The sequence below is a fragment of the Colias eurytheme genome, chromosome 9 (genome assembly GCF_061535395.1).
Source record: "Colias eurytheme isolate Ceu_HAF_F1 chromosome 9, ilColEury1 Martin Lab GWU primary, whole genome shotgun sequence".
In the NCBI taxonomy this organism is placed as follows: domain Eukaryota; kingdom Metazoa; phylum Arthropoda; class Insecta; order Lepidoptera; family Pieridae; genus Colias; species Colias eurytheme.
The window spans coordinates 8,676,449-8,694,539 of record NC_142988.1 but is presented as its reverse complement, the minus strand read 5'-3'; the positions used below and the strand labels follow the sequence as shown (position 1 = coordinate 8,694,539).

The 18,091-nt window shown below is 34.7% G+C and overlaps 1 protein-coding gene across 1 annotated transcript in view; it reads left to right on the top strand.

Annotated features, from left to right (window-relative positions):
* The first annotated feature begins 7,562 nt into the window (after window positions 1–7,562).
* Arms (Ankyrin repeat-rich membrane spanning) overlaps window positions 7,563–18,091 on the top strand; it is a 32,066-nt gene continuing 21,537 nt past the window's right edge. Inside the window, exons 1-9 of the mRNA XM_090105933.1 lie at window positions 7,563–8,087; window positions 9,140–9,274; window positions 9,606–9,803; window positions 10,423–10,532; window positions 11,791–12,011; window positions 13,553–13,710; window positions 13,978–14,181; window positions 14,417–14,560; window positions 14,830–15,127. Of these exons, the coding sequence (XP_089962059.1) occupies window positions 7,578–8,087; window positions 9,140–9,274; window positions 9,606–9,803; window positions 10,423–10,532; window positions 11,791–12,011; window positions 13,553–13,710; window positions 13,978–14,181; window positions 14,417–14,560; window positions 14,830–15,127 (1,978 nt within the window). The 5' untranslated portion in view covers window positions 7,563–7,577. The remainder of the gene's footprint in view (window positions 8,088–9,139; window positions 9,275–9,605; window positions 9,804–10,422; window positions 10,533–11,790; window positions 12,012–13,552; window positions 13,711–13,977; window positions 14,182–14,416; window positions 14,561–14,829; window positions 15,128–18,091) is intronic.

Below are 18,091 nucleotides of genomic sequence, written 5' to 3'. Positions count from 1 at the left end.
TTGGCACATTGCTAAATTACATGAAGTCAAGTAGGTATATTTTGTCTGAAAACTAGGGATGTAACGATACCGATACCGATACCGATATATCGGCCGATATATCGGCAAGCCGATATATCGGTATCGCCGATAATAAATCAACCGATACCGATATTTTTTTATTAAATTCTTTCTTTCTTTTATGTTTTTGCATTATATTCATTCATATTGTTTTATTTCTGTTTCTGTAATAGTGTTAAGGAAGAGCGGAACCTCCTGACACAAGCATTTTATTTGCTTACTAGGAGTGTTCCAATCACAAATTTGTTTATGTAAAGGAAAGAAATAAATAATTTAGAATTTTTTAATTTTTAACGTGATAACGTTTTTAAAATCGTTTTAGTCGGGTGACATGTTCATAAACTTGTGTCACACCAAAACCTCACGAGCGCGATCGCAGGTATAACAAGAGAGAGACGGACCGATCTCCCGTTTTATCTCGAGCGCTGCCACTGCATTATGTTATCACGTAAACATCTCGATCGTAAACCTACTTTACAAACAACCAATTTTTTTGATATCAAATAATTAAAAAACCCGCGCCCAATGAACGATGCGGGAGGCCGCCCGCGCGTGCGCACTTTGTTTTCTGAAAAAACTCTACCAATAGTAAACTTTTATTAGGTACTGATTGTATGTGTATAACTTAAAGTTTAACTGACTTCGTAAAATAATAATACTAAAATAAATGGTTTTGTTGTTTTTTGATTTGGCATTTTTATTTCAAGGAATACGATTAACAGTTGTCTCTGTTAAATGTTGGTAACTTTTTATGCATAATTCACTATTTATTTTTCTACCAAGCCATCGATATCGGTATCGGTATCGGTATCGCCGATACATTACTACAAATATCGGTATCGGTATCGTATCGGCAAAATCATGTATCGTTACATCCCTACTGAAAACATTACTTTAATCGAGCGTAATAAACATGGATATTTGAATAAATGAATTAAATATTATATGGATGAACAAATGAACATACATATAAATAATCATTACGAAACGGTATTATTCTGAACAACTGATTAATAAAGTTGTTAATTGCCGATGAAAACTATTTTAATATAGTCTTAACTAGGGATGTAACGATACATGATTTTGCCGATACGATACCGATACCGATATTTGTAGTAATGTATCGGCGATACCGATACCGATACCGATATCGATGGCTTGGTAGAAAAATAAATAGTGAATTATGCATAAAAGTTACCAACATTTAACAGAGACTCAACTGTTAATCGTACGTATTCTTTTAAATAAAAATTCCAAATCAAAAAACAACAATACCATTTATTTTAGTATTATTACTTTACAAAGTCAGTTAAACTTTAAGTAATACACATACAATCACCTAATAAAAGTTTACTATTGGTAGAGTTTTTTCAGAAAACAAAGTGCGCACGCGCGGGCGGCCTCCCGCATCGTTCATTGGGCGCGGTTTTTTGAATTGTTTGATATCGGTATCGGTTGTTTTATTATCGGCGATACCGATATATCGGCTTGCCGATTATATCGGCCGATATATCGGTATCGGTATCGGTATCGTTACATCCCTAGTCTTAACACTCTGGGATACTGCCAAGACACATTTAATTTATGTTAAAATTACAAGTCATTACATAAACAGAGAGGGGTGCTATCTCATGAAGATTTAAGAATATTATAAAAGTGTCTCAATTTAATATTGCTGATGAAAAGTCATCTATATTTTGTAACTAGCGGTCCGCCCCGGCTTCGCCCGTGGTACATATTTACGTTTTCTCTACATAAAAACCATCCTCGTACTTCAAGGAATATAATAAAAAAAGAATTATCGAAATCGGTTCAGCCGTTCCCGAGTTATGCGCTTACCAACACATTTTGCGATTCATTTTTATATATAAGAAGAAGATATTGCCAGCGAAGTATATCAGCAAAGACGTCCATCAAACCTTATCAATGTTAGGTACAATCACGTCAATGTTACAATTGATGTTACGAATGAACTCGTTTATTTGATTTTCTACAATTTAACTTTAAAGGTCATTTTTTTTGCTTATCAGTACGAGTTATATGATATCAATAATTTCACTCTACTATCTTACCTCTTACATAGAGCCCGTGCATAGAGCCTAGCCATTGAAGCTTGCAAAGTTTCTATTATAGAATAGAAACTTTGCAAGCAAATATAGATTTATTTTCAAGCCAAAACTAAAATGTGCTTATGTTTTTAGTTTTTACATGTATGCAATGAAATTTATGTACTGTTATAAGTTATAACTTATGAAACACTAATTATATTAATAAACACTAACGCCATGTAAAATAAAATTACAAGAATGTAGAGTTTTATCTCTTTACAGACTAATTATCCGCCCTTAATTACTTCAATAAATGCTTATCCTCATATGCAGTATCTATGTATCGTGTTACAAGACCACCCCTGACCCAGGTCGGAGCGAACAGCTAGTATATATTAATTATATAATAATAATAAAAACGTACATGACAAAATATTTATTAAGAAAAGAGATAGTAGTTGCAGGCAACATTCCGGAACGTGTGTTCACTGTTCAATGACAAATTAGTGAAAATAGTTACCTATTTCAAAACTCATTTGTATTTCGACTTATAATATTAAACCAAATTTATTTTTTTAATTGTTCCCTACGCGGCCTACGCCACAGATAACACTATCCTTCGCTTAGAGATTATCCTTCCAATAGCGTTCCGCGCTGGTGCCGTACACATATTTAATTGAAAATTCTACATAATATTACAAGTTACTCATTACCGTTATCATATTACAGCCACAATACATAGTTTAAGTGTGACTTGTGTTAAATTGTTTATTGTTATTAATTGTCAGAATTGATAATCAATTTGATGCTACGGCGATTGTTAATAAATTATACTATCGAATGTTGAAGGACGCGAATCGATTAAAGTACCGTTAGGTTACTGCAAATAGAAATAACATATCAAAGTATACAATAGTTTCCGATTTGTATTCATAAACAAATCCATTATTTACGTCGTAATGTATGATACATTACTTTACCTCAATCATGGGTATATAAGCGCGGATAAAGGTCTATTCTTTTCCTATTACTGCAATAAATCTAATTTATTGTATGAATAGTTACATAATAAAAATTTGAATCATTGTGAATACATACTTTATATTATAATGTTGGTCCCTCATTGTTCGATAATGTACAAAAACAATCTAAAATAGCTGAGATTACCGCCATCTAGTTGAAAACGTGAGTATTATGAGACGAGGTTAAGTCATTACTCATAACAAATTCCATAATTTAAAATGACGTGCGCGTGCGCCGTATTTGACTTGTTTATTTCGAGTAATAAAGGTAGATGGCGTTAGTATTACAATTTTTAAAATAATGATGCTATTTGTCGATTCTATTATTTATTTATGTGAGGGTATTTGATACGATAAGGATAATTATTGGCTTAAGTAGTAATTTTTGCTTGTCAATGTTTGTACTGATAGACGTGTAAATTTTATTTAATTTTATTAAAACTTTATATAAAAACATAATACAATTAGGTATAAATTATTAGAGGCTATATATAAAACAAAAATGTAATCGTTATTAATATTGTTTATTTAGTACAAAAGTAAATACCGTACCCGGAGTAGGATATAGCAAACAGACGAATAACGATAGGTAGACAGTGATAAGGAGTTCTTGTGTATTAAATACTATTACTTCAATCAATTCTTATCAATACGTCGTGTAGTGCAGCGAGGGTCGCAGGACTCGATTCATCGGTGACACTTGACAATGTTCCTTTTATTTATGTGATATATTGTAATTAGTTTACCCTCGTGCGCGAATAAGTGTCGTGTTATCTCTGTTGATTGTTATCTATTTAGAAGAGCATGCGGACGCGTGTGTAGTGACTAGTGAGTGCTGGAAATGCGTTCATGGTTCGATAATGCCAGGCCCTCTTCGTCTTCCGATTCCCCAGAGCGGCGTCCGCTTGTGTTACCCATCAAAGTTCCGAGGAGCTATGGGAGCGTCCTCCCGTATTATAAGTTCGTAAGAGACACAATCAGGGAATCCATGTATAATGAGGTACGATCATGGTTTATTAATAATGCTAAACTTCTCAATTCTCATGCTTATCATAAATTATTTAATACTAAAAAAGACCAATATCCGAGACGCAACAAAGAATCTACAATGCTCAATATGTATTCATTTTATAATTCTTATGTTAACAGACTGTTTAATAATGTTGTGAATTGATATTACTCTTTAAACACAGCATTGCGTGTATATTGTATGAGATATAGAGAAAAACGGGTATTAAAATTAAACTAAAAAATAAAAATACCTACACCAATGACAATTCGCTAGCCTAACTTACTATAAGCTTACTATTTACAGTCTATCTTTATTTTTAATTTAAATGAATAATACCTTTAAGGAATACTAAATTAATAAGGAAATTAATAACCGACCTGTCCATTGTGCGGTTCAGACAAAAGCTTTTTTCGAACAAAAGCTTCTTTGAGTGTTGTATGAAAATGTCTAATGAAATTATTAAATATCGACAAAGTACGTGGAAAATTACTAATTTAACAACCGTTATTATGTTCTATGCATTATTGTAAAAAGTATAAATTTTTATTACCCTGCATTATTACCCAGGTAGGTACATTACTAATATTTTAGCTGTATTCAAGTTAGTTCCTAATTCTACTACATATTAAACAGCTCAAGTATGACTACGAAGACAAACTATTCTATTATGAAAACAGCTCCTGAGTGTCTTGACTAATTTATATTCCACGCGATTTAATTTAGATTGCACGCGGGGAAAACCATAAGTCGCAAATAGTACAAGACATATTTAGATTTTAGAATATGAAAGATGTAATTATTGAGTACATACATATAAATTGCGTTTGAAACATCCTCAGGGTTGATAGCATATGTTAAATGTAAATATGTAATGACCCTACCAGATACTTATCGTAATCAGTTACCGGTTAAACAGTAAACCATATTATCAACCCATGCTTTATAGACCCCGTGTAAATTATGGCTATTTGTTCAGCGAGAATATTTTCCATGATACTGAGCATATTTAACGAGTATATCCTAAAGCAAACTTTGAGGATCATATAAATTAACACAACATGGGAAGCGCTGTGACCATAAGCATTATAATCTAGGCCTTTCTTGGATAGTGCGGTCGAAATTGTAGAGTGAAAAAATAATGCCTCCAATGCATTGACATTATAACGAAAATGTTTCGTGCCGCGTCAATTATCAGGACTTATGGACAGGTTTGATTAATTATTCTCTATTAATTATCTATGTACTATAAATTATTATTAAAAGACCTTTTCAATAGTAATTATTAAATAACATTCAAATTGTTAAAGCTATGTAGATACAGCTATAAGATATCCACGTAAATCCAGTTCACTTAGATACATTTTTTATATTTGAAGTACAATAAATAAACATGATTCATTTTGATGAATTGATGTTATTGCAGCCATGGACGTATAAAAAAGACGGACGCCGTATTACGAACAAACAACGTGAAGCCACCATAGTAAGCTAGCGATCGTGTAAAGACAATAAACACGCACACACTCTCACCATAGTAAGCTAGTCGGCCGCCATTACGTCGTGAACTACCGACTGATTAACTGCGTCACTGTTTCACAAAAAATATTTAAAATGCCGTCTTGCGTGGTTAAATGGTGTCGCAACAGTACAATTTTAAATAACAAAACACAAGGGATTACATTCCACAGGGAAGCAAGTTATTTCTTTTATGTTTTAATGACAAAATTATTACGGCAAAATTTATAGAAAAAAATACAGCCGCCATTGTCATCAGGACAGCTGTTGCCATGGCAACATGGCACACACACATGGATGTTTCGCCGCCATTACTAAGCTTCACTCAATGTTGACTTTAGGCAATATACCGTCCGTCTTTTTTTATACGTCCATGATTGCAGCATTATATTTTATGAGCTTACATGTGTATGTATGCGCTACTTTAAAGCTCCTTCAGAGTTAACTGAGTTCAATGACTTATTTCTTTCACTGTAAAATAAAGCTAAACGGGGGCGGAGCTCTAGGCTCTAGCAGGATAATATAATGTGTTTTTGCGAACAGTTAACAAAAACAGTATCCGATGGTCTTTTAATTTGTTTGCGACATTGATGATTATTCTTTTGTTAGTATTAATTAGTTGGGTTTTCAAAGGAAGAATGACTGGCCTATTTAAAAAGAAACACAATTTGTTGTTTTGTTACACTTTAAATCTCATGAAAGAATGAAAAATAAAAGACACAGTGAACGACTGAACGTTACAAAACAATTCGGCACACTGATAAACAATGTTTTTAAAGTTTGCTAGGCATTTGTTAGCATATTTCAATTTTCTCTATGAAAAACAAATTACTTGTATATGCAACATAATAAATTATAACTTCGCTTCGTAGTCAAAAGCCACGTTGATCACGTGATAAACTCAGCATGGCGCTTGACTGGGCGGAATCCTGTAACCCCGTTAGTCTTTTTGCCTCGATTGCATCGCGGATCTTAACCTTGCCTTTTGTCTTATTTTTACATCGTTAGATAGACAAGACAGGTTATCCTTTATAAACTTATTATGCAATATCGATATGCTTTATGATATTAAAATATATATTTGGAATATTCTTGGCTCTTTCAAAACATTTTTCATATTCTTGAAAAATCAAATGTTCTGTTATTATAAAGTAAATCGCACCGTACTCGATTTTATGATTTGTGTTTCGGCAATTTATAATTCAAACTTAAAAGAACCAGGAAGTGTATATCATTTTGGAAATACTACGAGTGATGACGCTTCAAGGAAACCGGAACATATTGCGTTTTTTATACTAGAAACCAAATCACGATTATGCGTTCATTAAATTATCAAAATTCTAACAGAAATAGCTTAATAACAAGTATAATTTTTTTATGGAAAAAGAAAACTGTTCCAGTTAATGCTAATATGCTTACGTTTTGTCTAGCAGTAGACATATTCAATTAGCTTTATTTAACATATGTTTACGCTTTGTTTATCCATGTAATTTTATTTTATTCAGCGTAAAAACACGATTTAAAATGTTCTATGGGAAATAATTGTCTGTGTCGGAGGGGAGGGAATCGTCCGTTGGTATCCACCTCGCCGTCAAACCGCTTGCATAGCGTTACCGGTCACTCAGCAACATGGTGCCCTCGGAGCGAGCCGCGCACTACAGTGCCACCGCGATCCTCAAACGCCTCTCCTTACAATCGTATAGCACGTATTCCTTAGTACGTATACCCTCGCATTCATTCATCGCCGCCCTATATCCGCCCTGAGACGCGTCGCGCTGTAAATAGTATCCGCCCATCAGTATCACTCGAGACGAGTCGTGTTCCCCGCGGATCTTAGTCACCAGTTACGTCTCTCGTCTATCTGTCACGGGACGCTCGCTCGCTCTCCTAATAAATTAGTATGCGGGGATACGAAACGCGATGTTCGGTTCACCGCAATTACCTGAGAAAAAGACCAGTGATAATGAGTACGTTCATATCCGATGTCTCATTGCAAACTTACATAAACCTAGGAATGTGTCTCGGCCTCCCGCGTCTTTGGAGTCCGTCCTGGAAACGGGTACACCGTCGGACAGAGAGTGCAGTCCATCCGCTTCGGAGATATCGGATAAAACTATTAGGTCTGAACATTCTGATACAGCACAAGTGAGTGGTGAAGAAGAGGAACCGCCGACACGTCGAGCTAAAAGCAACAGCATCGCGGTAGCTACACTGATGCCACCGTCGATGCACCACAACAAGAAACGGCGACCATCCTTTCTGCACTTGAACGTCGGGGGCGGTAACGAGCATTTCGGCCCGTTCAGCGCGGGGACGCATCTCAACGTGCCGCGCTTCACGGTGACGGCACCCCCAGGGGAAGGCCACGGCCGCCGCCTGAGTCATGGATTCCCGTTTCATGGTTTTGCTCTTCGTCGCCACTCTAACATGGTCTGCACCAGGAAATATTGCCGGTGTGAAAGTTTGCAGTTCTCAGTAAATAACATTGCATCCTAGGAAAAGATATGTTTACTAACTTGAGCATGATCACAATTTTTAATGCGGTAAAATATAATAACACATACGATTCAACAAGAAAATAAAAAACAAGTCAATCGTTAAGTAATTGAGATTTTAGATGCTCGTTGAAATGACTCCACGTTTTATAAATATTTGAAACGTTTAATCCTGCATATTTTAATAATTTATAGAGTATGCTTGTGATATCGCTCGTTATCATTATATCTATATGTTATGTTCATTACCGGCATTGTAGGTTGTGCCGTGCAAACGTACTTTGTGTTTTATCCTTCAGTGCTCTATTTATTGCATACAAGCCTTAGCCAAGCTAAAAAGTGTGAATTAGTTTGAAATGTTGCGTCGAAGTTTGCAAGTTTCTGAGGTGTTTCCTATCATACATTTCTAATACAAACGAGAAGTCCTGTGATATTATATATTATCCTGTGTATACGTTATTTCATTTGGCATGTCCGCCTGCTAACTTAATTTTCGATACCTTGGTGATGTGGTACCTAATACATTATGTTGATTTTGTCTGAAATGAGTATCGTTCATACTAATTTTCTGTGTGTTAATAACGTTTGATGTTTTGTTCTTATTAGTTTGTTATCTTATTTTCTCTTTGTTTTATTATGACACATGTAATAATATGTGATAGGAATTTTATTAAGCACAAATATGCGTTAGCAAATTATATTAATTTTTTCATTCAAAATAGACTTACTTAATAGAGTTGTTTTTTGCAAAAATAATACAATAAAATTTAGGAATAAAGAATTTTCGCTAATTACCTAATGAGCTGACAAACAGTTAAAAAATAACAACATTATAATTATAATGATTTTCCTCGATAGCTGAGTTAAAGCATTATTGAGGAATATTCAGAGAATAAGTGGCATTGAATATAATTAAACGTCGCCAAACTATTGTATAGTCACGATTTTGTTATGTTTATGTTCACTAATATGTTTCCGCATCAACAGAGCCTCCATCGCAGCGAGTCGATGGTGTCGCTTGCGTGCTTCAAAACGCTCTCCCAGCTGATCAATAACGATGGCAACGAATTGCAGAACTTCCTCGCGGCCAACAAAAACATCAATGTCGACGATAGAGATGAGGTTCGTATCGTCCTTATTATAATTAGCATCAATATTTAAAATTATTCTCTATCGTGATAAAAATACACTCCGAAAATTCGAAAGACCAGTTCCAAGTAGTATGGATTAGATTTACTATTGTTATTTGATGCATTGCGATGCTATTTATAAACGATTATTTGTTTTGTTGTTTATTCGTAGCTGCTTATGCATATCTTTTTAGTATATCTTGCTAAAATTTAAAAAAGTCGGTGATTAATAAAAATGAACACATTATAATCTTTGCAAACGAGTCCTTCAATTACGATAAGGGGGAGATTTTGATGATAATATTGAATATTCATCGATGTAGAATGGTACGACGGCGCTCATGTGCGCGAGCGAGAAGGGCCGTGTCGACGCGGTGCGGCTGCTCGTTGGCGCGGGCGCGGACGCGTGCGCGGCGGACATGGACGGTTGGACACCGCTAGCGTTCGCGGCGCGCGCGGGACACTTGGCCGTCGTCAGGGAACTTCTGGATGCCGGCGCTGTGGTGGACTCCAGGGATTGTGTAAGTTCAGTATGAAACTTGGTTGAAGACGCCTTTTCTGTATGGTAGGGAAAAAAAATTGTGGTTCTGATGAATGAAGGTAAAGGTGTCTTCTAGCAACACGCACGGGCACCATTTAACTGACCTAAATAATTATAATAGAGCAATGACCAAATTGTTCTCTGGACCGTGCACTCGAATTTCTGTATTTATAATTAAGGTGGAACCCTGCCAAAAGATCAGTGACATTCACACATTCTTAAATCCCGTTAAAATATAGGTACACATGCACAAACGTTACAAACTCTTTTCATAAACAAGCTATTTATAGGACAATGGCTTATTTTTAGCTGCAACGTGATTGTTGTTGAACTCTTAATTACCAAGTATTAATTAATGTATCAGGAAAAAAACAAAAAATATAATCATTGATAATTCGTGAAGGACCAAATCGTAATACATATTAAATTGTTCATGTTAGAAAAAAAAATATTTTCCAGAAATCTCTAATCTCCAAAGACGAGTTAAGTCTTAAGTCTTTAAATTTACAATCCGATATTAATAAGGTACTATTACCTAATTAAATAAGGTACATATTTTGCAAACATATGAATCTATCAATATATCTTATTTTGAATAGGGAAACTGGACACCTCTTATGTGGGCTGCATACAAGGGACATGAAGAAATAGTTGGTTTGCTGTTGGAGAAAGGTGCTGAAGTACATGCACATGGGAACTTTAATATCAAGTGAGTTTCATTTAATATTATTACCTATAGACTATACGCATTTTCTATAAATACTTAGCTGATATTTTTGGACACCACTTTATTTATTTAGTGACTAAATTAGGCTCATTTAGACTAGTCTTAGGTAAAGGTCATTCAAAATGAGTAATAAAATAATAATTTAGAACGATCTTAGGAGGCTGTTAAGAATAGAATTATCATTATCATGCGTAGATATGTTAATATGACATTTACGTCCAATCTGTTCAAGTAATGTAGATTATTATCAATATTTAATCGACAAAATATTGGCTTTAATATTCTTGATAATCAGCTTGAGCTTACGTTATTGCATATTTCTTTTAAACAATGCAATTCGCTACTTGTTCCATTTTGGCTTTTAAGAACATAAACATAAATGAATATTATAAACAGGTAATGTTAAAATATATTTATACTAACTTTTTCTCATTAGATCGTATCAGCTGAATTAAATAAAACTTAGTATATGTCATTATTTTTTATAACAGCAGTCATATCAAGATATACTCGGTATCGATAAAGCTATTCAATCATCCCTTCTCATTCATACCAAACAATGTTGGCTCCGTGCCAACACTTTAAGCGTAGTTATTATTGTCATCAGATTGTCTCTTGATGATAACACTGCTTTTCTTCGACATGTTTTCGACAGCTTGCATTCTCAGCAAAATTATAGTTATCTATGATTAGAAACTCATATGTAAATTAGAAAATAAATATTCGGTCTTATTTAGTTAGTGTTGATTAATGTTTCACTCTAAATTATAATATAATGTTGAAATAATATTTAAATAGAAATTCTGCCTTATTTCTCAATACTTTTAACATTGTTGACAAGTGGCAACCAATCGTAATTGTTATTGGCTGGGGTGGGTGTGGCTTGAAGCTACTATTGGTTGGCATTACTTTTCTATCGCACTTAGTATCCTTATTCCTCTTGTATTTCAAGAAATTTGTAAGCAATAAAATTATTTGCTTAGCTGGCCAGAATCAGTGGAGTTTACAGTTTTAAATATTTACACCGATTCGAATGTCGCTTATAGATTGAATTCTTATTAATAACCTTTTTTTATTCATTTACGATTTTATTATCATTATTTCAGTTCTTAAGATTAGAGATATTTCTACTTAAAATAAAAGTTAATTATCTGCATGATTGTAATCGGCTAATCCAACACAATACGTACTATAACATAGTCTACGCGTACACAGTATACAAACGGGTACACACTTCCAGTTCGCTAGTATGGGCGGCGGGGCGGCACCACAGCGGCGTGGTGGCGCGGCTGCTGGCGGGCGGCGCGCGGCCCAACTCGTGCGACAAGTACGGCACGTCCGCGCTCACGTGGGCGGCGCGCGCGGGGGACGCGGCCGCGTGCGGCGCGCTGCTGCGGGCCGGCGCCGACCCCAACACCTCGGGCATGTACTGCTGGTCGCCGCTGCTGCAGGCCGCGCAAGGTGGGTGACGTCACAGTGATGTTTTTGTAAGGGATATGTTGTTAGGGAGATTTATGGACCTGCTGAACGCCGCTGCTGCAGGCTGCGAAAGATATATTATAACGTCAAAGGCGACAAAAGTTTTGCATTTCTTGCGTTTTACCAAATAGATGCTTTTATTAGATTTTAAATTGAAATCTATTAATCAATTCATTAGTGGCGTACTACATCTACGCTTAAATTTTATAAACACAATCTTTTCCTCGAGAATTGATCAAGGAAAACAATTTGAAATTCCTCTAATTTTACGTTTGGGCGCGTCAGGCGTCAGGCATGCCATAAACCCGAGTTTGCTTACGTATGAGCCATGTTATATATTTTTCCTTTTAAATAGATAATATTATGTAAAATTAACAAGTTACTTAAAAATTTTATTCCAAGAAATAATATTAGACTTTCAAGGTCATAATTTAACGATATTTTCAATAATATAATTCTAAAGACGCAAACGCAGTAGTTTTCACGCTATTAAAGGCTTATTTTTCAATGGGGATAACGATAAAGAGATTACGTTGTTTGTTCTAACAAACAATGTGATAGTGAGATTGTTACTGCTAATGATATCCTTAAACATACGCGACCTTTCTAAGCTATAAATAGCTGAAACTAATAACTATATTATCCATTTGTATGCATTAGCGCTAAATAAACGTGATTAAGACTAATTTTTGTCTGAAACATTTGTTATGCCAAAACATACAAATCATTAGCGATGATTGATGTCTTGGCACGAAATGGAGTCATAACCTAGATTAAAGACATATTTTATAATAATTATACAGCGTGTGACATTTGCCAGCGGTAAATACTATTTGCAAGCCGAAGAGTGTTTAACGTGGTATAACGTTGAATTAGAAGTGGCGTTTCCGTTTACGATCAACATTAAACTCATATAGACGTTTACGACCAAACCATTAGTCGATACGTACCTACACATGTCTATAAAAACCAATGAAACGATAAAAATAATTATTAGATACTGCATGTGATGTTTCTTGCTTGTAAGTTATTGAAACTAATAAAAATGTGAAAATGGGTCGTTAACGGAATTGATTTATAAAGAGGTTCGAGAAGTAAATAAAATATGAATTTGAAATAAATCTTTGAATATATTATGACAGTAAACCAAGCTGAAATAATACCTCACTTCACTTTCAGTGTATTAAATTATTAGTTACCCTTCACGAGCGTTAACGCCCATGTTTAAATTTAACTATCCACATCGCAAACATGAGCCGTTCCTTTGATGCATCTATATGCGAGGTTATTGGGGAAATTTCAAAATCTACTGAACTTAGTTTGAAAATTATTTTATCTTTAGATATCTTTACCAAGTAGCATATCTCTACAGAGTAACACAGTCTATTTTTTCCCCGGGTCAGTTCTTCCTAAGTCGGAGCAAGCATCTAATAGACCATAATTACAAGTCTTAAATTACAGTTATCTAACAATATGCCATAAGATAATATTCAAGGTAACATTAACTAAATATTTTCTTACAGGTAACCACTTCGAAATCGTCCAAATGCTGCTCGAATACAAGCCCAATGTGAACGCTTTAGATAAAGATGGCAGCACCGCTTTAGCTATAGCTTGCAAGGAGGGATTCTACGATATCGCATTGGCGCTCATTAATTCCGGTGCTTATATAAATGTCCAGGTAAAATTAAATAGTAATTATTATATGTTTATAATGTTTGAGAGGGTTTAAAATGGTCTCACACAGAACTGGCCATTTGTTATCGGATAATAATGTCTAAACAGCACATTATATAATTTCGTCCATATAATGTTGTATAGACGTAATTAACAAATTGACGTAAGGTTAATAATGGGGGCATAAAAAAGGAAGCAAACATTGTTTGTACTATTCATAAAGTCTTTTAATTTCAAAAACATACTAAACTAACATTGAATTAACTTCCAGGATCACTCAAAGGACACACCACTTATACAGGCAGTGAAGGGCGGATATAAGAACATAGTGGAGGCTCTGTTAAAGAAACACGTAGATGTAGACCTGCCAGGGAAGGAGAAGAAAACCCCAGTGTACACCGCGGTGGAAAAGGGCCATGTGGCCATATTGAAATTACTTTTAGCTTCCAATCCAGATCTAGAACATTGTACTATAGTATGTATCTCTGTTTTTTTTCTACCTAAGAAAATTTAATTAAGGATTAATAAATTAGGCAGAAATTTGTTGCTAACATACTAAATTCTAAGCATTTAGTTGAAACATAAAATATTGTGATACATATTCATAATATTATGTAATCGTATCCTTTCTAATCAATATGGCTTATCAATTTTATTAAGATGTTATTATACTTTTTTTTTCTTTTATTATGGTCGTTATAATTTTTCAGACGGGTGACACGCCATTACTCCGCGCAGTCCGATCTCGTAACGCAGAAATGGTAGCTCTCTTGTTGGAGCGCAAAGCGCGAGTCAACGTCGCTGACAATCGCGGGGATACAGCCTTGCACGTGGCTATGCGGGCGCGGTCTAAGGTATAACTTACTTTGTAAAAAAAATCAAGAAAAAAATACTGTAACAAAAATCTAAGATTTTTAGATAGAAGAAGTTTTGTAATGTATAAACTGAAAACTCACTACTGTTTTTTAATTTGCAACATCGGAGCACAGGCGGATCCGAGTTACAAGTTCGAAATAAACTTAAATTCAGTCTTTAAATTGTCTTTGCAATATAATTTTATTTAAATAAAATTGCTAAAATATTGCTTTAATATTAAATATTAATGTAATTCTATTTCTTACAGCATATAGTTGAAATACTCTTAAGGAATCCGAAGAATAGTCAATTATTATATAAGCCAAACAAACAGAATGAGACGCCATACAATATAGACATGAGTTACAACAAGACAATACTGGGGCAAATATTCGGGGCACGCAAATTGAATACGAATGAAGATAATGAGAATATGTTAGGGTATGAGTTGTATAGTGCAGCGTTGGCAGACATGTTGTCTGAGCCGAGTCTGTCTGTGCCCATTACGGTGGGATTGTACGCGCGATGGGGATCCGGGAAGTCGTTTTTGCTCAATAAACTTAAAGGTAAGTTGTTTTGTCGCACAATGATTTGGGAACTGATGTCATTTTATTATTTAAAGACACATTCCATTACATAACTTTAGAAAAATAAAAAAATGATTTTATTATTGAGAATCATTAAAGGGGGACCCTATTACTAAGACTTTGTTATCTGTCTGACTATGTGTCCGTCTTTCACAAAGTTCTATCTCTTGAACCGTGATAGCAAGACATTTAAAAATATCAGATAATTTGGTTTTCCGTTGCCGCTATAACAACAAATAAAAATAAGAATAAAAATGTTTTTTTAAGGGGGCTCCGATACGATATTGGTAACACGTTGAAATATTCACAGAATCTTTAGAATTCACACAAAAAAAATGAAAGAGAATAATTTAAGTTTTCACGTTTTTAATATATAAATACCGGTATCGCTAATGATAATAGCGACATCTGTTTTCAAATGATGGTAGACTTATTTCTAAGCTTATACAGGGTTACTTGTAAAACACCGGCAACCTCGCAGGACAAGATAGCTAACATCATAAGTAACAACATTTGTTCTACGACTTTTGATAATTTGTTAGATTTTATTTTAAAACAAAAATAAATATTCATTTAATTTTCCGTTTGGATATTATAAACTCTACGCCTCCCAAAAATAACGTAAACAAAAAGCGAACGAGAGGGGGAAGGGGGCGTCGCGTCGTCCATCCGATAATGAATAGAACATAGACTTACAACTTTTAGGAGAGTACAATAAAAGTTTAAAAAATCATTTAAAAATAATTTATTGCGTTATGCCAAAAGTCGTAGAACAATTAATGTTATTACTTATGATGTTAGCTATCTTGTCCTGCGAGGTTGCTGGTTGTTAAATGTTCTGATTAGGTACTAGTTATAACTATTTGTCGCTAGAGGTCGCTGTACCGAAAACGTGTGTTTTTGCATCGCGCTATTGAATTGTTTGTTCATTTATCAAATACCTAGAGTATACTTAGTTCTGCTATTCGCTGAGAGATGGCATATTTTTGTTTTAAGCCATATTTACATCGCACTATTGTAGTTTTTTTGTGTAAACATATATTTGTTTAGAAGAATAAATTTTTGTTGCTCACTTGGAACTTTTGTTTTATTATAATCGTTCCCGAGAGACAGTGGGTGGCAGGCCTTGGTTCGAACATTTTTGGTCTTCGAGCGCGAATATTAAGAACCTAGACCAGTGGATTTTTGTATTAAAGTACGGCGCGCAAACCGGTAGTGGATTGCTACTGAAGCGCCATTGTGGTGAGCGGCGTAAGCGCATCCATAAGGAGTGTGCATAAGAAGCTGCAGCATTTCCGCGAGAGGGCGCCACCAGCCTATGGGAACCAGTTCAAGCAGCAAGCACTCGCAGTCTAGTGCTACGTTCCGGCAGAGGGCGGGCCTTCCACACAGCAGCAACTGAGCACGACCAACTATAGAGGGCGCCACTTACGACTGGCAACATATTATGAATGGTTTGAAGAAACAACTGTGAGTAAACATTGTGTACTTGTAAAAATATTTCATTTCGATCTTCTATCAAGTTACAATTATTAGTGAAGTGTTTGGGACTTTAATTATTTTACGTATATTTAGAACATTGTACTTAGTTTAAAATTTAGAGTTAATTTAGACTTAGAATAATTAAGCAAAAAGTGATTAGACGGGGAATCCATGCCCGATTTTTTCTAAGTTGTTTATAAATTTAAACACTTGTAATTTTTTCAAGTTTATTCTTGGACTTAGAATTTTTTACTGATTTTTATTTTTGTTTCATAAATTTGTGTTATTGTTGTTTAACATGGAATCATTGATTAAAGTACAACTAAACAACAAAAATATTATTTACAAGGGCAGGATCAACTTCAAAAAATCTCCTAAAGAAAGATTGACTCATTTTTATATTGAAACTCGATTAGAAGCACTCGAGTCACAATGGTCAAATTTTCTTAATACTCATAAGTCTATCATCGAAAAGGCATCTGACAAAGATGCAACCACTAACCCATATTTTACGGCTGACGTCTACGACGAAACAGAAGACATTTATTTCAATTATAAATCAGAATTAAAAGAGTTGTTAAATACACAACAAGATAATTTAAATTGTAATAATTGTAGTAAAGCATCTCAAGTCACATCGAAAGTAAAGTTACCCAAAATTAGTTTACCTATTTTTTCCGGTTTATATAACGAATGGACGTCTTTTCGCGATCTTTTTGTTTCACTTATTCACAAAAATGAAACTTTGGACGACGTTGAGAAGCTTCATTACTTGAAAACACATTTATCTGGAGAAGCTGAACAATTATTGAGATATACTCCTGTCACGGCTTCTAATTACACGGAATCTTGGGCAACTCTCATTAAGCGTTATGACAATAAAAGATTTTTGTCTAATTGCATTTTGAAACGATTTATGAATCAGCCAACGATTGTAAAAGAATCTTCAAATTTAATTAAGAACCTTTTAGATACGACACTTGATTGTTTACATGGTTTGCGTACATTAGGTATAGATGTAAGTTCATGGGACACAATCATAATATACATAATTAGCTTAAAATTAGATTCCGAATCGCGTAAGTTGTGGGAGGTGAGAGTTAGTTCGAAAGATGAATTACCATCTTTTGATAGTATGAAGGAATTTTTGGAAACCCGATTTCGTTCCCTAGAATATCTAGATCCTAAACAAAATGTTACTCGTTCACATAATCCTAAATCGTTTCATGTAGCTTCTGTGTCTTGTATTCTATGTTCTGGTGATCATAAACTGTGTCACTGCAAGGAATTCGCCGCAAAGGACATTAACTCTCGTCGTGAATTTGCCCGAACCAGTAAAATATGTTATAATTGTCTTAATAGAAATCACAATGTTTATTCATGCCGTCAATCTACCCGTTGCCATAAGTGTAAGAAAAGACACCACACACTTCTGCACCCTAAAACTGTCAACGCTGCTGT